The 22,880-nt window shown below is 44.6% G+C and overlaps 1 protein-coding gene across 18 annotated transcripts in view; it reads right to left on the minus strand.

The window, feature by feature from the left end:
* The window catches only part of ptprsa (protein tyrosine phosphatase receptor type Sa), a 227,817-nt gene that overhangs the window by 5,829 nt on the left and 199,108 nt on the right, over positions 1-22,880 (minus strand). For all 18 annotated transcript variants that reach the window (XM_034583994.1, XM_034583991.1, XM_034583988.1 and 15 more), the window contains 9 exons: positions 21,779-21,902; positions 18,716-18,891; positions 16,638-16,757; positions 13,042-13,196; positions 11,834-12,119; positions 7,044-7,222; positions 6,550-6,676; positions 6,287-6,412; positions 2,215-2,369 (listed from right to left, as the gene is read on the minus strand). In XM_034583994.1, coding sequence (XP_034439885.1) covers positions 2,215-2,369; positions 6,287-6,412; positions 6,550-6,676; positions 7,044-7,222; positions 11,834-12,119; positions 13,042-13,196; positions 16,638-16,757; positions 18,716-18,891; positions 21,779-21,902 — 1,448 coding nt within the window. The remainder of the gene's footprint in view (positions 1-2,214; positions 2,370-6,286; positions 6,413-6,549; positions 6,677-7,043; positions 7,223-11,833; positions 12,120-13,041; positions 13,197-16,637; positions 16,758-18,715; positions 18,892-21,778; positions 21,903-22,880) is intronic.

Here is a 22,880-nt window from a genome sequence, read left to right on the forward strand (position 1 = left end):
CCCACCCAAAGCCTCTTCCTGAGAGTCGGTCACAGCTTGTCACTTAAACTCCCTCACAGCTCCTCTCTCTCTCTCTTTCTTTCTCCTCCTCCCTCTCTCTTTCTCTCTCTCTCTCCAGGAAGATAGACTCTCCAAGTCTGCAGGCTTGCCGGGCCGCTGCCGACTGAGAGGATTTGGTGTCCCCTTTCACAGGAAGTAATCAGGCAATTAATGACAAAAAGCATGTGGGTCTATTAGATAGTGGCTGAGGTGGAGAGGGAGAAGCACGGGGAAGAAAAGAGGTCGGGAGTGGAAGAAAGGAGGGCTGGGAGGATGAATGGATGAAGAGCTGGGGAGGAAGAGAGAGCGACGAGAGAGAGATAGGATTAAGAAATAGACAGATGGATGACAGACGGGAAAGGCCGGTGACAGAAGACGATGGAGCAAGAGAAAAGGAAGACATAAGCTCTCAACTCGGAGACGACAAAGCCTGAAGGAGGATGGTGGGAGGAAGAGGAGGAGGATGAGGAGGAGCAGGAGGTGGTTTGATATCTGCCTTGAGACGGAGCAGAACTGACTTGGGAAAAAATGATGTGATAAAAAACTTGCAAAAACCAACTTAGGTACCAATTTAAGAACCCTAAAAACACTTACATCTGAAAGAGTTCTGTCTTAAATCAACGACAATTAAGCTAAAACTCCAACAAAGTTCACTCGTGCTGAATGAAGTTTATTTGATTTATTGGCTCTGGGCCTTTTCCTTTATTATCCTGGAAACCAGACCATCCATCTTGAGAGAGGTCGAGCCAATCGAGACCATTTGTCTAAAAGCATTTTGACTGACAACCAGGATGGTGTCTGCTGATGAGGGGAGGTCTGTTGAATATCACCACAATGTGCTGGGTGGTGTATTTTCTCGTGAAGACAAAGAAACAAGTGCACAAGCATTTGTCGATGCGTCACACGTCCCATCGCTCTGTTTGATCGTAGATGTATGCAACTCCGTACAAAGGCCTTTTGGTTTGCGACCATTGATGTTGCCCCTCTGGAATCGAAAAGTTCCAGACCCATTCGCAAATGCCAATTGGTCTGGTGATGCCAGGCAAGAGCCGTGCAATTCCTCCTGCAATAACCAATCCTTTGACTTTAAGACGGCTCCCCTCCGATAATGGCCTCATAGAAGGGAGGAATAACTCAGTCTTATTAGAGCTTCCCTGACACGTCTTAAAACTCCCAGAGAGCCATTTGATGGCCGGTGACATCATTGCTTTTTAATACAGGGGAGGTGATGTTATGTTTGATGATGTCATGGCGCCTGTGCGACAGAAATGGGGGGGGGGGGGGGGGGGGGGGGGAGTGACACCTCCTTTGTTACAGAAGTAATACATGTTTGTGAGGCAGTAAGGAAATATTCTGTGTTCACACCAGTGTTTGTTAACACTGACATGAGGACCATGAGGTTTTCTGAGAGCTTTTTCTCAGGAAAATATCATTGGTAAAATAAACTTTAAAACATTTCTTCTATTCCGTCTTTGTCTTGCAGTGCAGACAAAAACAGGACCATAAAAATTGTCCATTGTCTGGCTACAAAAAGCAACAATTCATTCAAATGGATCCCGCTCATGATCTGTCAATGATTAAAAAATAATGGGAGGTCTTGGTGTCTCCCACTTGCAAATATCAGTTTCTACCTGAGTCCAGCATGTGGAGTTAATGATGAAGGTTACCTTGGAAGCTACACCCGAGGTGATAAAAATGCATCACAGAGCAATCATAAAAACCCAAAAGAATGGCTGGATCAGTTCGTGCGCCTCCTCTTTGTAAATGCCATGCCGCATCTCAGCTTTATCAATTATGGAGGAGATGGGCCTGTGGAGGTGCAGGGGTAGAGAACTGCGGAGGCAACGAGGAGAGGAGGGATCATATCTGATGATGCTGTTAGAGATGCACCACAGGAGGTGCTGTGCTGCAAAACAAAAAGCACCTTAAGGAGTGATTTAGGCTCGTGTTGAAACCTAAAGCCTTCTATCTCTCTCCAGGTAGAAAGTGCGTCTTTGGAGTGCAGCTCGAGGTGAAACAAGTTGCGTTTCCTGGTGATGCAGCAAATCACGTCCCTCTTTTCAAGAACGAGTTGATCACGATACAAATTTAAAAGAAAAGCGCATCTGGAACCTTGAATATTTATGACAATGCAGTGAAGAAACTAAGGCGACACATGACATTGAGATGACTCACCTGCAGTGAACAGAGATTGGTCCGTCCTGTCCAAACTGCTCCTTTGTTTTATGAACCTGGCCAATGAAATCAATGAAGCCCTCCCCGGATTTGGGGACGCCTTGCTCTGGCCAATCGGTAAACTGGAACTGCCTTACTGTCCTGGACTGGCCATCCTGCAAACACAGAGGAAAGACGGTGAGAACAGATGATGGGGATGTACAGCACATAAAGAAGCAAGGACAGAGTCGGCTGCTGATAAGGAACTCAGTTACCCTGCGTGTGTTTGCCTACATATTTTTTTACCGTGACCTTTGACCACTGAGAGAAAATCCTTAAAGGCAAACTTGAGATATGTTCAAGAAGCCAAAAACATGTTTTGTGAGGCCACGGTGACCTTGACCATGACGACACAAGAATAGGTGTTTTATATACTGCAAAATAAGCAACACAAATTTAAGATATTTGAGGCAAAACACAATTATAAATTATTCTTTTACAACAAAACTTTATCTACGAGGACTTTTCCTGCTCAGTGACAAACACCACAGAGGGACAGTGTGTCCTTTTTCTCTACCCCCCAACCCAATTGTCTCTATTTTCTCCCCTGTCATTTTTTTGTGTGTGGCATGAGTAGGTCCTGCTCAAAGCTAATCAATAGTGTATCTGCCATGACAAGCGTCTTCTCCCAGACACCATGTTGAATAGGATAATCCCACGATGGGATCGATAGAGCGACCTGATGGATGAGCAGAGGCAGCGAGGTAAGGAGCGAGGACGGAGGACCGGCGGAGCAGGAGGTGGGATGGGACGATGAAAATGGAAAAGAATAACCCCTCACACACAGACATGCCTGCTACACAAAATGTCAGTAAGAATTTAATGTTGTATCGATTCTTATAATCGTGTTTTAGATGCGGGAGCTTTAAGTGGTGAGATAAGTGAACTTGCTTCCAATGCAAACAAAAAAAACGTTTTCAATACATTTTGACAATCGGGCGGCATCACGCCAGGAGAAGGGATCTGCTTCAGTTTGAGGGAGTCTGAGAACACACAGTCGATAATTGTGTCCTTGGGAACAACGTTCGTACAAGTTGTCTCGGAGACAACACATTTCTCTAGAACGGGAGCAGCGAGTGACATTTCTGCGTTTGGAGACAAGCTGTGGTAATTACACCAAACAGGTTTTCATTTCTCCAGTTCACTGTCACATTACTGCGTCCAGCAGACTTCAGTTCAGACGTGTTGTGTCATTCTCACACCTTCGCTTCCCATTTCTTCACAGGCATAATTCAATCAACACTCAAGTTGCAGAGTAACTTGTGAGTAGGAAGTAGCTCGATAATGATGAAAAACAAGAAACGAATACGGACAGAGCCAGTAAACTGAAAGACAGACAGTGGCCCAGTTCAGACTTGGTATTGACATTTGTCCTGTGAGATCCGATCACAAGTGGACAGCGATGTCCCAAATGTGTCCCCTGTGTCCACTTACGATCCGATCTCACTGTGTGCACATAATCTCGTTTGTCGTTTGTCTTCGCAAAAAACAAATGATGCTGTTTTCAGTTTACAGATCTGTGCGATGACGATGTGTTTGTGTGTTGGTGTGTTGGTGTGAGCGAGACACACAGATAGGGAAAGAGAGAGAGCAGCGTCAGGAGGGACTGAACGAATGTCTGCAACTATGCACAAGGATTTGACCGATTCCAGAAAAGTATGAATCATCATGCGGTGGCGTTGCATCAGTGGCTACAGACAAATCAACATATGGACACAGTGAGGCATAAAAATACATTTAAACTCTAGCAAGGCAGACACATCAGCTGATGGTCCTTCCCATGTGGCCCAGGACGGATTAGCGTTCACACGGCAGCATCTCGATTTGAGTGATTGGATCTCACCACGCGTTCGGGAAACATTTGGGTGCCTCTGAGCAGTTGTGACAGGATCACTCAGGGAGCATGTTAATACCAAGTCTGAACAGGGTCAGGGAGAGTTTATAAGCGGCCACAACCTTAGGAGGCCTGGTTTTGTGAGGGTCTCACTGCAAGCGACTGTTCCTATTAGTGTCCAGGTCATGAAATGTTTTATGTTCGTCTCTGGAATCAGATGTCGATATAGATTTCTTCAGATTTCATTATGCAGCTGGTGATTACAGACTGCTCTCACCGGCTGCTTCAGCTGCAGACCTCACACATCGGATCATCGGTGTTAACAAAACCAAATGTCAGCGCTCCATTAATTTGGCGTAAAACAGGGTAAAACATCTATAAAACGACCTCTTAAAACAAAAGAATGGACTTCCTAGGGCACTTCTCCCTTCTGTGCCAAACATGACATCAGCATTATCGTCCCGAGCCGAGCAACAGTGAATGTGTTCGTGTAAACAAGCCCCCCGGGGTGTGCATGTATCATGGATGATGGTTGGTTTGGCATGGGGGCTGCGCTACGTCCTTATTCATTCATTCACGCTGATTTTTGCCATGAGCTAAGCATCCCCCCCCTCGGCTGCTAGCAGGCTCAACTCAGATGGCGACTGAAGGCTGAATGTATAGTATATTTAATATAGATATACAGTAGATAATCTGTCTATTGAATCCTGGAGCTCTGAACGTGATCTCCTGTGTGGAAGAATGCATAGCGCCGCCGTCTTATCTGTTGCTACGTTTCCACATCACTGCCGTCGAGATGCGTTTTTGCACTTTATATTTTACTCTACAAACACAGGGATTTGGATACTGCAGGTGCCGACTCTTTTTGTGCAACACGTCATGTCTCTGCCGCTGTTTTATGACGCGTTGCATGTTTTCTTTCTTCCGCCGCCTTTGTTTTCCGTCGCAAAAAACATTGTGCCTCAGCAGGGGGATTAAAAATGAAAAAGGGGCAAAGACAACAACACAATAAACCAGGCACGCCAAAGAAAGAGAGGTGGGGAAAAAAGGAAAAAGAGAGAGAGGGGGAGAATTTAACACACAACCTGAGGGCCCACGCGGCGTGTCAAATTGTGTGATTAAATACGTGACTGGCTCGCTAGATGTGAGTGCTGAGGCGTGGAGTCTATGCTATTACTGTGCAGAGGCATGCGACATGCACACACATACACGCACACTCACAAACACATCTACATGTGTCTGATGTATGATACGTGGGGTTAAAACCAGCTTACACACACACTCCAACGTTCATACACAACCAGTAAAATGGGGTTAAAAACCTAGAAATCTGTACACATGCATTCACATACAGTTATGTATATGTGTGTATATGCACCTAACCTACACTCTCACACTTCAAACACACAACCTTTTCATTTTATGTGTATGGTTGAATATCGTTTCCTCAACTCTACTGCCATCGTACACTTTGATGATTCAGTCCCTGTTAAGAATACATGTGATGGTCATGACACATGCATGTATTCATGGGGCCTTTGAACATACATACACAAGTTTTTGTTTATATGTGTGTGTCTGTATCTTTGTGACAAAATACAGTATATATAATATATGTTGTGAGCGTGTGTCTCTATGTGAGCATGGGTGTGTATATTTGTGCTGAGAATAGTAAATCAGCATGGAGATGAGGCAGAAAGTGTGTGTGTGTGTGTTTGAGCAGTTTCAGATAGGTATTTTGCACACGCTTCACAGGGTTATGTAAGTGTGTATGTGCGTGTGTGGTTTGCGTATGTGTTGGATCACTGTATACCAGCTTAAACAGCATTTATGTCTGATTTCCACACAGTGGATAGTGTGTCTGATTGTGTATAAGTACATATCTCTATAAGTGTGTGTGTGTGTGTGTGTGGAGATATAGGATTTAAACAGAAACTATTTGAATGAAGTTACTCTCAACATTAAGTTGCCATGATATCTCATTTTGAGTGGAAACCCATTTAATTATAGAAGTGAATTACAATCTGACATTTATGTTCGGAACTTATGAAGTGTGAAATGTGATCTACTTTCACGTAATCTCTCCACATTCCCCCTGTGAAGGTCCGGTTGTTGGTGCGATTGTGTAAATTGCAGAATAATTTGGTGCTTTATTGCCTTTCAGTCTTCTGAACTATTTGTATTGTCAGTATGTCTTACCCTGGCGTCTGTGACCTTGAACTCTCGTAGGATGTACTGGGGCATGTTGTACTCGGCCATGGGATCCACTACGAAGTACTGATACCTGGCGGAGCGCTCAGCAGGCCAATATTGGTGACACTTTTCCTGTTTGAGCAGAAGGAGAGATTAGAACAGCTGAAATAAAGGTTCTATCAATTTACTTATTTTATTCCAACTTTGATACAGATCAAGAAATAACATGAATCAACTGAGCGCTTAATGCACGTGTGTTTGAGTCGTACCCGTCCCATCTCTCTCAGTTTGGTCAACATGACTACAATGGTAGAGTTGTTCTCCCAGAGCATTCTCCAGAAGTCTTCTGTAGTCTCGGCCAGAGGGCCCTGTGTGGCGATGTAGGCTTTCTGTTGCCTGCAAATACAGTAAAAAACACGTTAAACACTGAAACTATTCTGGTGATGTCGTACATCTTGAAGCCAGAGCAATAATTTTTCTACTGATTGTATGAAGATCGCCAAGAAATTGTTGAAAATTACTTTCCATATCCTTCACCCACAGCACCTTCTCTACATGTTATGATAAAACATGTAGAGAAGACAATAACACGAAAATGTGAAATATTCTACTATGAGATTTTACCTTTTAAAACCTGTTCTCTGTCTGTTTAACTTTCTTTCTAACCTTAACTACTATAGTGTACAGTGATTGGTTAAGAGAATCAACTTTCTTGTCTTTTCACCATGTTATACATTTTCTGCAACGTGACCCCTCCTCCTACCTGTATCCATCAATGAAACTGGAGTTGATGTAGTCGGATCCTTCCAGGCCTCTGATTGGCTGCAGGCAGACGCGTGTGGTCTCGTAGGGCATGATGTTGACCAGCCGATTCTTGAATTTGTTGCAGGGAAGGTTGGCACTGATGAAGCGCGACGTGTGGGCTTTGGAGTTGGCCAAACGCTGGGGACACAGAAAGACAGAGTGGATGAGTGCATGAAAGCAAAAGAAGGAAGGGAGTGCAAGGACAGAAACAAGGCAAAACACAGGAGGTGTGAAATGAAAGGTATGGAGGAGGAAGAGGACGACAAGAAAATGAAAAGAGAGAACAGTGGGTGAGGGCGGCAGGGAATGAATTGGCAAAAGCCACGGCAGTTACAAGTAGAGAAGAGGAGGCATGAAAAGAGAAGAGACAACGGAGGAGCAGGAGAGGACGATAAAAGGAGGAGAGATGGGGAGGGAAGGACAGGTGCAAGGCAGATAAAGAGAGGAGAATATCAATGACGGAAAGTAATAAAGCGCACCCAATCTAATCTGATCTTTCACCCAGCTTTCCCGATGATGGCACAACTTCAAAGGGACATTGTTTATCAAGAATATATTCATCAGGAAGCGACTGAGAAACTTTATCCCCTCCTGCAACTTGTGGGGTCCTGCAGGGTCACAAGCAATGACGGCAAATATGCCACACACACCCAGACTAACAAGCTTCTGGATCAAGACTGTACCAAACAGAAAACTCGCCGAGAACTGGGTCACCAGTGCCTTTGATAATGGCAGTGTAGTGTGCGCGCATAAAACAGAGACTCACACAGAGATGTTCAAAAAGACAAACACACACACGCGCACACAGACACACACACAGCATCATAATCAAAACGAAAAGCTGTACTGCTACATCATCATCGTCATAAGGACCTCAGTGGGAGTTTGTGGGTCAGCAAGTCTTACAACTGGCTTCAGTGTCTCAACAAAGACTTTGTGTGTGTGTGTGTGTGTGTGTGTGTGTGTGTGTGTGTGTGTGTGTGTGTGTGTGTGTGTGTGTGTGATGGTGTGTGTGTGTGTGTGTGTGTGTGTATGGTTGCTTGTTAGTGCTTGCCTCCAAATGGAAAACAACCCAGTCAGATTATTTAGGGCCCGTTCAGGCAGAGAGAAGCATGATGCACTGAGGACACTATCAGCATCGTAAGCGACAAGACATGAGCTGCAGATTCTATTTCCTGAACTTCTCGTCTTTCCGTGGTTGTCACAACACACAAAGTGAAAGTGTCTCTCCTTTGCCCTCTGTGTGTAAACAAGGTCTTACTTGCCATCTTTCCCTTTTCCCTTTAGACTAACCTCCACTCTTTCTCTCTCCATCCCACTGTAGTAGAAATGTTTGTCCGAGTGAGCCCAGGTGAGAACGAGTGAACAGTAAGCAAGTGGGCGTGTTGATGCCATTTCTAAGACGCGACAGGCACAAAACTAGAAGAATACAAATATCTCTCAAGATATTTGAGGTGTTTCGAGAGCTTTTAGCGATATGGGCCGGTTCTGGTGTTGATGTGATGTAGACAATAACACCTAAACTTTCCACAGTTTGTATGTGTTTTGTCCCGCCTCCTGCTGCTCTTCCCAGGCTCCACCCCTCACCTGAATGTTCTAGACAATTTCCTGTTGTTGTGAACACGTCCGACTCTGAAAATCTCCGGCTGCGTTCATCACATGTGCAACCAAAACTCTGAAAGTCTGAACCCAGTGTTCTGGACATTTTCTGAAGGTCTATGTCCGAAAAAACGCTTCCGTGGCCACTAGGCGTCCGTCAAGCCCTTCCTCTTCCTCTTCCTCTTCCTCATTCTCCCTTCCCTTCATCCCTCGCTCCTGTCCTCGCTTTGATCTGTGTTTCACAAAGGCACCTGGAACCGTTTGAGGTGGACTGGCAGCGCTAAAGAGGCCCCTTCAGCTACACCAAACCAAACCCCTCAGTGGGTGCAGGGACCGGAGCCAAACCTGGCAACCTGTCATCCAGCGGGGCAGAGAGGCACCTAGGGTCCCTCTGGTCGGTTGCCAGTTCCTTCTCATTTATAGTACAGTCTATTTATTAGGCTGAGGGATACATTACATACATTAGTGTTAACACCACAATAAAGATCATTGTTTTTGGTGCCATAGTCAGAAACCAAGAGTTGCCCATTGACAAGAAACACACAAGACCAAGGATGTTTTTATCTTAATCCTAATATGACCTGACTACAACCCTGATTAACAAATTGTGATTAATAATTAATATATGATTAAATAAACATCCTTCATTAACATGTAATTACATTATTTATAGTTTCCCAAGAAAACATTATCTTCTGAGTACATTGTGTGCGTGACATAATGTTTGACTGTATAAATTATGTTTACTATGTGCCTACAATTCAACACAATGCCTTTTAAGCTTCTTGTAGATCTCATCATTTCTTACTAAAACTGACTTTTAGTCCTTGTGTGCATTTGGCTTCCGAATATGACTCTCCAATCATCCCTTTCCTTTTATTTCATGAATCCTAGTACTCTTTTTTTTGTTTGTGTTGTGATTGTTGCCCTGTCTGCTTCAGGGGAGTTTGTGCTTCTGTGAACAAATGTGTTTCTGCACATAAATCTTTCTCTTAATATTCTTGCTAGCGGTGCACATGCCAGAAAGTCTGACAGCTTCACAACAAGCTTCAATTTGCCCGCTGAACTCCAGCGAGTCCCACCAGTCACAGCACAGCCCTGCACACGGCTGGCTCCAACCTGAGGAGGACAAAACCTCACCGCCGTCCCTATAACGCCGCATTCTGTCCAATCACCTCCTTTGTGCCAAGGTAGCATACAGTCGTCCCTTTGTTCATTAGCCAAACATTCCTCCCTCTGCTTGCCCTGCCATCCACCTACATTTGTCATCATCAAGTATTAATTACTTCGCTCCCCCGCCCCTCTTCACAGACACCTCTCCTCGCTATCCTGACTGCAGCGCGTGGACGTTATTAATTCCTCTTTGACTCCTGATGCCGGCTCAGCACTATCCCTGTTACGGATGGCGATGGAGATTCCCATCACCATTGTGCCCCGGTGAGTAGAAAAAAAAGAAAAAAGCGTGAGCACACCAGCACTGTTATTGTTACTCGGCAGGGGGGGCGTTGATGAATGACGACGGGAAGATGACGGATGATTTGAGAGCGAGCGTGTGTGCGCTTCAAGGTCAGCAGATAGCGAAGCGGCTAAAGCTGAGGTGAGTTTATAACTTGATGAATCTCGAGATCTTTAATGGAGATGTATGTAAACACAGTTTCCGCTTGTGTATCCCCACCTTCTGCTTTGTCATGAATTTCTCTTAGAAAGCATACACTCTCTTCTTTTACTCAAACCTCCACTCAGGTCACTGCTGCTTTCAGCCAAAAGTCCTTTGCCTGATTCATGCTGGATCAAACCCACTTTCTTAGCTTTGGCTTTTTCCCAATTCCCAAAAAATGAACATTGCGCCCAGGCAGTGAAGGGTTTTAATGTTTCCATTCTCTAGTTCCTCAAAAAAATACAGATTCAAAATAGTGTGTATCTCAGCGAATTAATTATTGAAGCCCGGCTTGAAAATAAAGGGGATTTGCTTTTTGAGTCCATGTTAGATCCCATTACCTCGGCAGCATATATAGACTGACAAATAGCTGCCAGCTATAGATAGCAGGTTTAATCTATATTCTACTTACCTGGGGCTGAAAGGTATTACATCTTCCAGAGAAGTGTCTTTATCTGAAAATGCGGAACTCTACATTGTGTTTGTTCAGTGTTTCCATTACGTCTGTATCAGCAACCAGCTCAAAGAGATGCCCCCACCTGCCTCTCTCCTTAATACAAATTCAGTTTGTCTGAGGTGTAAGGATTTTCTGTAAACTGCCTCCTCACTTAGCTGAAACATTACTCTACCAGTTTCCCCAATCACCGCCCATTATCATCCATTTTGTGTCTTCCCCAGTCTCCGCAATTGGTTTTACAGTTTTGTACAGTTTTTGCCAGAAACACAGTTGAAGGTCAATAACGACTGATGTATTTGTTTTGCTCAAGTCTAAAAAGGAAAATAAATGCATGATCAAAAATCAAAAATCTATTATTACATCGCGCAACTACCCTCATTGAAAATAATATTGAAGAGAAGAGCAAAGAAATTTGACTTGCACCCAAAGTAACTTCTGGGAAGAATTTAAAGAATTTAAAAAGGTTTATAATTGCTCAAGTCAAGGTGACCAAACTCTCAATGATTCATTCCAAAAAGTGAAACGTTGATCTAATATGTCTACGATTTCTGATCTGATTTGAATGCTGCTGGTCACAGTTTTTGAGCTGTTTTAATTAGCTCCGCCAAGGACTTTTCACATGTGTCTGTTTGCTGGTTGGTTTGTTAGTCTGTCAGGAGAATTACGCAAAAACTAGGTGAACGTTTTTTCACGAAACTTGGGAGCACGGGCCTTGAAAGATTTAATTACATTTTGTAATGGATCCAAAGTGGGAAAAAAGCAGATAAAGGATTTTTAATGAATTTATTTCCCAGAGAATAATTCATTGATCTTGATGAGAAAATCTGGCATGTTAAGGGCACTGATATCTGTGAATGTGTGTTATTTGCTGCAGCTTGATTGGAATTAAGGGGACTGTTGGGCCTTGGTGGAGGTATGTGCTCTACTGGGTGCCCACTGGTTGACGTCTGTCTTTGTGAAAATCCAAAATGGGGTACTAAAGTCAGTCAGTGCCATAATTTACCGTAGAACCCCAAATTTGCTGAATATCCTGTACCTTGAACTCCAGCTCCATGCCGGTGACATGCTCGCCGCTCTCCACCTGCGCCAGCTTCTGGATGTAGGAGTAGAGGCTCCGGGCAGCCACCTCAGTGTTGCCGCAGGCCACCGCCTCCAGCAGTGCATCGTGAATGAAGCTGTACTGGTCCTCCGTCTGCACCATGTAGTTCCGCTGAGACCGCATCAGCGTCACGTGGCCGTAAATGTCGACCGTCTTCTCGTGCTTGATACGCTCGAGCATGGCATCGATGACGATAAAGCAGCCCGTCCGCCCGACACCCGCACTAGAGAAAGATTGAAAGGGATAAAAAGAAGGAGAAAGAGAAGAGGGAGGTTTTAAAGAGGTCCGTTAAATAGAAATGATTTTCTCCCTCGCCCTTATTTCTAGGGACGTATCCTTTCACGGTAGTGTGGCTATGAATATCTGTTTACCTAATACTAAGTTCTTGCCATATTTATGCTGTCGTTAATTGTAATTTACTGTTCTTCTCACTACTAAAATATTAAAGCACAAGGTGATTATGTATGTCCACTAATGCTTGTAAATTTGTTGTGGCATTACGGCTTAAATAATTAAGTAGGAGAGCACAACAGAGGGATATAGTGATACCTAGAGAGGAAACACACAAACCACCGAGAATAACAGATAGAAAAACAACAGGAGAGTGATGGGGAGCGAGCGAGGCAGGCTGTCGAATTTCAGCTTCCATTGTGGAGCGCCTCGGACTCACCAGTCTTCTTATCTCGGCAAAAAAGGAAGGTTTCAATTTGAATAAGCCATTTGAGAAATATCGCTTGTAAAATGAGGAAGGGTTAAGGAGCAAAAAAAGGGAGAAGCAGGGAAAATGGGAAGGGATTACGGCGAGGCTTTTTACAAAGAGGGGGGGGGAAAGAGAGACTGAGGTGGAGAGAATGAAAGTGGGGGGATGGGGGGGTGGTGCTTTTAAAAGAACGATGATGTGACCAATGGAGAAAAGAAAAAGATGGAGGTCTGGTAAGAAAGAGAGCGTGTGTTTGTATAATCTGTGTTATGTAACGTATAATAGCAGATAAACAGAAGGGAGCTGTGCCATTCGGTTTGCTCACGAGTGTCCACACACTCAGGGAGATGGACACGAGGCGAAAAACTACAGTCACATGAAAGTGTAAACCTGTGCACTTTGGCACAACAACAACAAAAAAAGACATAACACTCATACTCTTCACCTGCAGTGGGCTATGATGGGTCCAGCATCAGGCGGGTTGCAGGTCTTCACTCTACGGAGGAAGGCCAGGAACGGGGTCGGGTACTCTGGCACGCCGTGGTCAGGCCACGCCGTGAACTGGAACTGACGAACCTCCCGCTTCTCACTAGAGCCGTTCTGAGAGACAAAAAGAGAGGCGGGTTGGACGTGGTGGTGTGGTTTGGACTGGCTGGTTGACCGACTTTAGTGCAGTGTGTGGGTGCTGAAGGTATGCTGCTGTTTCAATTTATTCTTTCTACTTTCCACCACTAGTGCTCTATTCTTCTAAAAATATCTGCCGTAAATGTGGAGAACTACCAAACGACGATGGGTTCGTTCTACCTTAGAAATAGGTCAATATCATTTTCATGTTTTGTTAACACTGCAAGTCACACATTATTCAGCAGACCTGTCAGAGACAATTTGTGGTTTGGTCCAAAAACATTTCAGTCCATGCAGACTGAAAGAGCCAGGGATCGAACCACTGACCTTCTGTTTAGTGGATGAAACGCTCTATTGTACATGGAATAAACAAAGCACTTCAAACAAGGTTTCTTTTTCTTTCTTTTTTTTGGGATATGCATTTTTCAAAAAGCCTTTAAATTATGCAGTTCGGTCGCAGAGAAACAAAGAGAAGACGTCAGAGATGACACACGCAGCTCTGTGACTTTGGAGATGTGTCATATGTCACTAAATTTAACTCAACTGGTAAAGCAGCAGGTACGTTACACAAAAACTACCCAACTCCCAGTAAATAACATGTTCGGGATTTTCATCATTTTTCTGTGTGCATGTGTAAACTATGGACTTGTCAGCTGCCTTCACAGGGGGCGAGCGGCCCGTTCTTAAAATAGATTTTTGGTGCAACATCGGTACATAAAGTGTCATTTTCCTCTGGGAAACACACACGCAGCCGATCAGGTGGCCTCAGTATGACAAAATCTGGTATGATCGTTTCTACACTGGACAGCACAGGTGCTTTCATCTGGGCGTTCTCACGGTACCTTCCGCTCAGAACATCTGCAGATACACGCAGCACACGCCCCCATTACACAGCTCCCTGTCAGCTCCGATGTCAAACTCAACTCTCAACGCATCAAAGATGCAAGCTGGGATCCAGAGGAAGATTTTGAGAAGGATAAGTAAGTAAGAAAGGAGGAAGAAAAAATGCTCCCTCGCATAATTCTGTCCTCTCCTCTCGGAAGATTCCTCTAATGGAGGTACTGTTTGCATTTCAATGCAGTGCTTCTGCTTCCCTGACAGAGGGACTGTTTTCCTTGCTGAATAAATGAATAAATGAGTGTGGTAATTAAAAGCAAACTGACCTACTTCTTATTTCCTTTGTTTTTTTTTTCCCTTTTCTTTTTGGACATCCCCTGTCTCTGCAGTTAAGGCTGTGTGCGGACGACTGGTGCTCGGTTGTTTTCTTAAAATGTAAATGTTTTTGCACAGAAACACACAATTCTGCAGCACTGCAGGACACACATACATATAAGTGTGTGCGGGTATCACGGTGCTGTTTTGTATGTTTGTGCATTTACTGCCAGCCTCTGCTTACACTTCACACAAATCCAACCTCAGAGATATAAAGTGAAAACAGCTCAGAGAGAAATCACAGTGATGACTGCAGTTACGAGGAGGAGGGCGAGAGGATAGATAGCAGCAGAATCATATCGCTGGGTTCCGATGGAGGCCGAGGGCTGCAGAATGCAAATGGCCCTGAATGTCAACCAGGCGGCTTTAAATGCAACCAGAGCTGCTGGTATCTTGGTATCTGTAGCGTCACCGGTTCACTACGGTGTTCTTTGTTCTGCTGACACACCAGCGGAAAAAAGTCGGCCGTGACTCTCATGTGACGCTGTCGGGGTTAAGAGGGAAAATCCTGGAAATGTCCCCTGACAGCTCACGTTGCTACTTTGTGTTTGCATGACTATGAGGAGGGGGGGGGATACTGGGAGTGAGAATGAGTTTGCATGTAAATGTGATGGTAAGTCCATTTTCTTCCTGTCTGTATTTAAATGCACTGCTGGCGTGTATCTCTGTGTGACATCATATTTATGCATGTGTGCCGAGGTATGTAAATACATGTGTTTGGGTTTTCTACTTGCAACCGTGGCTTCATGTTCATGTTTGTTATGTGCATGTGATCATGCATACATGTGCAAAATGCTTCCTCTTAGTATTGTCTCTGCGTATTCGTGTTGTGTGTGTGTGTGTGTGTGTGTGTGTGTGTGTGTGTGTGTGTGTGTGTGTGTGTGTGTGTGTGTGTGTGTGTGTGTGTGTGTGTGTGTGTGTCTGCACAGAGCCATAAGAGCAGTCTGCCAATTATGTATATTGAGTTTCTCTTCTGCTCACTTTACCAAAGTGCTCTAATTTGGCAGACGCACATAAACAGATGATCTACTGAGAAGAGAGAGAGCTGAACAAGGTGAGAGGGATGGACCGGAGAGGACGATGGGGACAAAGACATATATTTGTATATGCATGTGTTTTTACATTAAATAGAAAATGTCATGCCATCATGTCTGTTGCTAAACTTTATGTCTGTGTCTTTATAAGCTGTGACTAGTTGGCTCTCTGTTCGCTGGGCACACAGTGAATTGTTATCCAACTTTACAGGTCCTATATTTTCCACTTTTCCAGTGTTTTATTTGATGTTTTTTTTACATAAGACAAAATATGACAATATATTTGTGGTTTTAAGTATCAGGAAATCTCAGTATAGTTTTACAGCTGCTCTCTTGGGTTCCTCTCTCGAGCTCTTGCAAGAACTTTGCGTTTTGAGCTCTTTAAGGCTCTGATCTGAGTGTTTTCTCAGTGATGCACAGCCCGGCCAATCACGGTTAATGGATCTTATCCTACTATTGTTGCTTGGTAGTGACGGCAAATTGTTGTGGTCAGTGAAAGCAGGAATGGGCTGGTCAAAATCTGATTAAAATGCTCAGATGTTTCAGAAGCAAATAAGCTTTAACCACTGATCACTGGTTCTTGGGAAGGATGTAGATTTATATGTTGGTTTCCTGACACCAAACAATTGTTCTGCGTTACCTCAACAGTTTTCTGTCTTGTAATCAGAATCCGTGGTGGAAGAATTGAGCTTCTTTACAATCGCTTTAGCCAAGAATGGAAATACACACAGACCCATACAATGACAATACATAGAAGTACAAAATATAGGGAATGGTTTAAATAAAAAGTTTGTTAAAAAATATGTCCATTATACTACGAATATATAGATGATAGCTTGGATGGCAGGTTGAGGTGGGACGAGCTGGGGACACAAACTGTGTAGTCATGACATCACAAAGTCACACAAGTCCTGAAGGCTGCTTTTAGGGCAGTTTTTGAATATGTGCATTTCTCCATGAAATCAGTGCTTTGATTATTTCACATTTATCTAGATGATTTATAACCACACAAGATATAAAAATCTCACTTTCTACATCTCCAGAGCTCACTATGCGACCTTTGCAATAAATTCAAATATTTTATGCATGCTTACATGCTTTAGCCCTATCCACATTATAATTCTCTGTGTCTCCTTCCTGTTGTGTGTGTGTGTGTGTGAAATCATCTCACCTTGTGCAAGGAGAAAGTGCGGACACAGAAAGTGGCCAGTTCTATCGTGTCCAGCAGGGTGACTTGGGTCATACCATAGGTTTCTGTGCCACGACTGGGCCAGTACTGGTCACACTTTATCTGCAGGAGAGGGAGAAGAGAAAGAAAGACGCACAGAGGTATTAGCTGCGGTACGTCACATTCTGATAAATGGTGTCTCCTCTAATAAACACAATCACACACATAAGAGGAGGAGAAAACAAAATTCAAACCCCACGCTCCCTCTCACACGAATACATGCGCTCGTGTGGCGCTCATAAAGCGAAACCTCCTGTGGATTCAAACACCAGGCGGTGTTGACAGAAACACCAGGGTAGCATCTCGCTGTTTCACATCTGAGAAACAACACAGTGCACACGGAACAGATGTGACCAGGATGTAGCAGCACCTCCACTGTTCAAGCTTAACTTCCTCAACCTCACACACACAGATCCTGCCTGCAGCCTTCCACCTTAATCAAACATGTGTACAGGTCAGCCTGCAGGGCTGCGTTAGAACTTTAAGGCACATGCTCACTTGACTGTTCATTCTTAATTCAGGGTCCATCCTAATAAAAGCTCAATATAGTCTCCCCGCGGATTCATTTTCCTAAAAAGTGTCAAGTAAGAGTTGTCAGCCGCTGAAAATAAAGCACCGGCTCCTCCAAGCCCACTGCTTAATAAAGATCAACTCAATATGGGGTGTGACGTGCCGGCGGACATCTGACGAGATGTGACAGCTACTGAGGGAGACGCGCCGCTCTCCTGCTTTCTCTCCCATTTCCTGCTCGAGCTGACACTCAAGTTCTACCGCCCGCTAACCCTGATCACGTTTGACAGCAGGGGAACGCGCATGTCGGGATGGGGAATAGGTAAACAACTGGAACGGGATGGACAGAGGGGGAATGAGTGGAGACACCTGGAGGGAACGTGCCTGATGTTGACACAGGTCTGAGTTGACATTCACATCGGGGCTGGTTTTTTTGACATATAAGTCCAACCCTTCACATCCCTACAGATATATCCTCAGGATGCATTCACACCATTTTATGATAAGCCTTTTTTTGGTGTCGGAGAAAATAGCGTACCCTTGATAAACAGGTACGACAGGTGCAGGTTTACATAATGAGAAGCTGTTAGAGGCAAATGGGACTGATATCCAACTGTCAAACACTTAAGCGATTTTCCTTAACAGAGCCAGTGTGCTTTCTACTGATCCACCATTATCACAGTGAGAGCTGCCATTATTTCTACTACATTTGCTGTTTTTAATCTGATAGTTTCTGGGTTTAAAGTGCTGCTGTTGACTTCCTCCTCCGAAAACCTTGATATCACTGGCAGAACTGATAAAAGTTGGCAACGCGAGAAATTGGTCATTTCCAAAAGATAGACATCCAGCAAAGTTGAGGCTGACTCTGAAAACGAAAGGACAAACAAAAGTGGACGAGCGTGATCACACCTTAACAATGCTCCCTGTTGAAATGCAATGTGCTCCCTGGGCAGGTTTTCCTTCCACGCCACATCAACAGACGGTGTGTAGGACGCAGAGAGTCGCTGTGGTCACAGGTGCTGCGAGGACTCTGTGCCTCTCCGCTGCTTAAATTTTAATTTTATCTTCTTGCTTGCTCCGTGTCGTTAAGCTCTCAGCACTGTGGAGAACATGCAACAGATTGCAGTCTCCGCTTCAAATAAGACGAGAAAGCAAAGCCAAGTCTATAAAGATTGTCCCAGTGGACGCGGAGTCTAACTTATCAGATGTGCACAGGTACACCGTCTTTGAATTAACTCTGTTTTATCACCCTGCTCTGCTGTTTCCACCAACCCCATTCAAATTTCCACTCTACCAGTGACATTCAGGTGTGCAACTGGGAAATCAGTGTAACACTGTGCTATTTTCAGCGTCTGCTTCCTGGACTTGGGTCTCACGAAGCAGTGATTTGATTTGGAGGTTAAGTTAAAAAACACAAAATTTAAAGTGGTTTGTCAGGTCACTGGAGGGAAGCTCAAAAAAGAAACACAGAGCCGCGGCGTTTTCCACAGAAATTGGTGGAGCAGACTTACCCGTGACTTCTCCTCCAGCCTGGTCATCATGACCACGGTGGCCGCTCTCTGCTCCCACACCATCCTCCAGAAGTCCCCAAACGTCTCGGGTAAAGGACCCTGGGTGGCGATGTAGGCGTTCTGCTTCCTGTAGCCATCGATGTAGTTGGCATTAATGTAGTCGCTACCTGTGATACCTGGATACAAAGGAAACAGAGAAGAAGGTGAAACATGGTAGTTTTCATTCGATCCTGTCGGAATTCACAATTTTTTCATCACTTCACTTCACTCGTTATTTGCCCCCTTCAGTTTGACGCCATCTGCCTCAGTAATTCCCTGTTTTTACACTCTGACCCCATTTCCCAATCAACAAAGGTGTGAAGATTTAAGACTGGAAAAAGGAAAAACAAGCAAATTGCTTATGCAGTGACTCCTCACACCTCGGACTGTTGAAACAAGTGGAAACCGGCCGAGATCAGATAAGATTTAGGAACTGTCCAGAGACAAATGGGACTGTCTTAGATCATGTCAGATTCTGGGACTTGAAATATTACAGGTATTACTCCTTCCCAGTATTTGTTGGATCTTGTTTTGAGTGGAAAAGCAAGATATAACGCAAGATTAAACTTTCTCATGCTGCGCCACTGCAGAGCTGAAAGAAAACCTGTGGTTGTTCCATTTGAATCCATTCAAATTAGCTCACCATCACCACCTCCTTTACTGCTCTTTTATTGTTCTCTCGTTTGTCCCTCTGTGGTTGTGCCTTGCTTTCTGTAGATATGATGATTTAGCCTCCGTCTGATTTACCACCACCGACGCTGGAGTGTGATTGAAGATGGAGGATAGCGAGGACGCAGTATATCAGCCGCCCGTGGCCCCACAGCCAGGAGGTGGATCCAGCTTCCATCCCTCTCAGCCCGCTACCGTGCTCTGTTACACACCGGTACCACTAAATCTAGCCGTAAGGAAGCCCGTCTGCGTCGCTGCATGGATGGATGTGCACTGGCAATGTTTAAATGCCACGGACGGTGTATCCAGCACCACTGACAGCAACTATCGTGGTGTCCCGTAGCATCATTTAAAATGTCTGCAACAGTAAATGGCCACTTTAAAGCTAAAATGTGTAATTAACTACAAGGCTGCATAATACTAATACTAACTCAGGATGAAGAAGAGGTGCCCTAACACGTAGAGGACACAGACGAAGATGTCAAATTGGAAAGAACGGGATTCGAGAGCTTTTGGCGATAAGGACTGACGCTGGTGTCGATGTCCTGCAAACAAAACACTGTGATTTTCGCAGAGGAATTCACACGTGATGTTCTGCCTCCTGCACGCTCTACCCAGACGCCACCTCGCGCCTGAATGTTCCGGACACTTTCATGTTGTTGTGAAGGAGTTCATGTCTAAAAACGGCTCAAAAACAAGTTTCGAGTTTCATCACGTGAGGCTCAAAACTGTCATCAAACTGATCCGAGGGTGTCGTGGTGTGAATTGTTCTTCTTCCAAAAAGTCACGGTGTCTTCCAGTTTTCTGCAAAGCCACTACACCCTCAGTAATTCAGTTGTTCTAGGGAAAAAGGTTTAAGCCAAAAGATAATCTTGCCATTAGAGTATTTGTCTAAGTGACGCGACAGAACATCAGCCGTCTTCATTTAACCAACTTCTACAATCCTGTCCGTGGAGAAGAGACTCCAGTGTGGCAGCATCTGTGTTGGAGAGTCACGTCTCTTTGACTGACGTCTCCTCACTCAAGCGAAACAATGAAACACTTGACTGGGCTAATCTAAGAGAGGAGACGCAGTGAGGACAACAAGCAGGGTGGAGAGGAGGAATACGAGGAGGAAGAGTGAAAGGTAGAGAGCAAGAGTGATGGAGGACAGAGTTCAAAGAAGAAAAGAGAGGAAAGATAAAGGAATGGAAAGGAAGAAAGGAACTAAAGAAGCCAAAAGAAAGGCAAATGTCATTAAAACGGAAACCACGTCGCACAATCTGACTGTGGTGCCTTGGCCTTAGTCATAGCTAAGTGAACAGAGAATGGCGGCGTGCATGAATTGTTCTACTGCTTCAACTAATGGCAAAATCACTGCAGTGTAAAATAGAAATTTCAGACTTGATTAATTTATGTATTTATGGACGAGACATTTTTTTCCCTGGGATAATTTTGTTCTGCATGTTGTCGTAGCCTCAAATTGGCCCGACTATTGTGAGATTTTGAAATCTAGTTGGAGCGTTTAGTTCGCTCACACAAAAGCAAAGTACCGGAGTTTGGCACAAGTGCGAGGAGTCGGGGAGCTCTTGTGGTGATGCGACGCCAGAACAATGTCAGCGGTGAAGGGTGACTACCTCTGACAATGTCCCTTGAGATTTAGCAGTCAGAGGGAGAGTTTCTCTGGCTCTGAGACGCTCAGTACTGTGTCTATGGGCAGTTAGAGGGAAGTCAGGAGAGGAGGACTGATCTGATGAGACAAGTGGGACAGTGAAAACACTGGTTCAATTTCTGGGACACTCTCAGAGTGTGAGATAGGACTGGGCCCAAAGATGAGCCCAAACAAGTCCTCACTCCCAGAAATAATCTGATTCCATAAAGTGCTTAGCTGCTGTGGACCGAGTTGAGCTGAGACAAGTCCTTCGTTTAGCCTCCAACAAAACCCAGTTTTGTTCTATAAATTTGCCGTTTCCTGGGAATTGAAACGAGCTGAACTGAACTTCAAACGCTATAAATTATTTCGACTTTATTCTCTTTGGCCTCATGCTACTGTGTGGAGTCCAGACAATTGTGCAATCCAGACTGTAGTAGAGCTCTTTCTTTTCATTTGAGATAATCTAGTGCAGACCAGTCCGTACAGCTTAGATTCTACTCCATTCTAGCGTCTTCTGTTCTGCACTGCTATGTATTATCCTAGTTTGATCTCCACAGTCTCGGCCCATCTGGTCTTGTGTCTGTTTAGTACAAACTCCTCATTACTTAAATCATCTCTGCAATTACGAGAATTTCCCAAATGTTCCACACCAAAAAAAGGCAGAGCTCCACTGGAAGGTGGTGGTGACGGTGCAGGGCGTGAGGTTTTTGTGTGAGCCTTACTGTCAATGGGAGCCAGGATGACACGGGAGTGGTCGTAGGCGATGACGTTGGCGTAGCGGTTCTTGGGCTTGTTCACCTCCAGGTTGGAGTGCTCCCAGGTGAACTGCTGGCCTGGATCGATGGACTGATGGGGAGAGACGAACAGAACATGCACACACACACACAGACGGAAGAAATCAGAGGAGCTGCAACAACAATACAAAGTGAATGTTATCATAGGAATAAGAGGAGAGAGAGAGATTGAGAGGGTGATTTCCCCCAAAGGGAGAAAATACATGTTATGGTGAAACCTGTTTCTCACAGCAGCAGCAGCAGCAGCAGCAGCAGCAGCAGCAGCAGCAGCAGCAGCACACAACTACTTAATCACGATCATTAATGTGGTCGGCTACATAATGACAAATAACAATATTGATGAAGGCGTCGGCGAGGGTGTGGAGCGAGTCCTGACGCCCACGTGAAAGACAAATTCAGCCGCCTCTTTATAATACAAGAAATCCAGATAAGTATTCTGTTCCCGTGTCTGGATAATTAAATATTCCATTACGAGTCCATGTTTGCTTATAAGCGCCACTCGTTCTGTTGGCGTGGCGACGAAGGCTTGACGGATATCTGCAGGCTTCAGCGTGCAGGGCGGGGCTTTAAAGGGACACTGAAGTCCAACTGGAAATGTGATCTCGCGCGTACGGTCTTTATTGCTTCTCTCATTTTCATCCTCTCTCCCTCTTGTTTCTCTATCCCTCTATCTTTGCCCACACTTATCTGTATCTCTCCATCTTCAAAGTATTCTAGGTCTATGTAAACACATCTATTGTCTCTCCATCTCCTCTCCAATGTTTACAGTCTCTCTATGCAGCAGACACCCAGCTACTCCCCATTTTCTTTCTAGAATACCTTGAGCTGAGTGTGCATGTGTGTGTGCACGTGTGTGTGTGCATGTGTGTGTGTGCACATAAAGATTGGGGTCACTTCCCACAAATATCCCCCAAATTCAAAAAAGGGAAACCACATCAAATAAATAAAAACCATCATGAATTTCCCTCTTCTCCTCTTCTCCTCTTCCTCATGATGACATGTTTGAAGACGAATGTCAGCTCCTGTCAAG

The sequence above is a fragment of the Hippoglossus hippoglossus genome, chromosome 4 (assembly GCF_009819705.1).
Source record: "Hippoglossus hippoglossus isolate fHipHip1 chromosome 4, fHipHip1.pri, whole genome shotgun sequence".
NCBI lineage: Eukaryota > Metazoa > Chordata > Actinopteri > Pleuronectiformes > Pleuronectidae > Hippoglossus > Hippoglossus hippoglossus.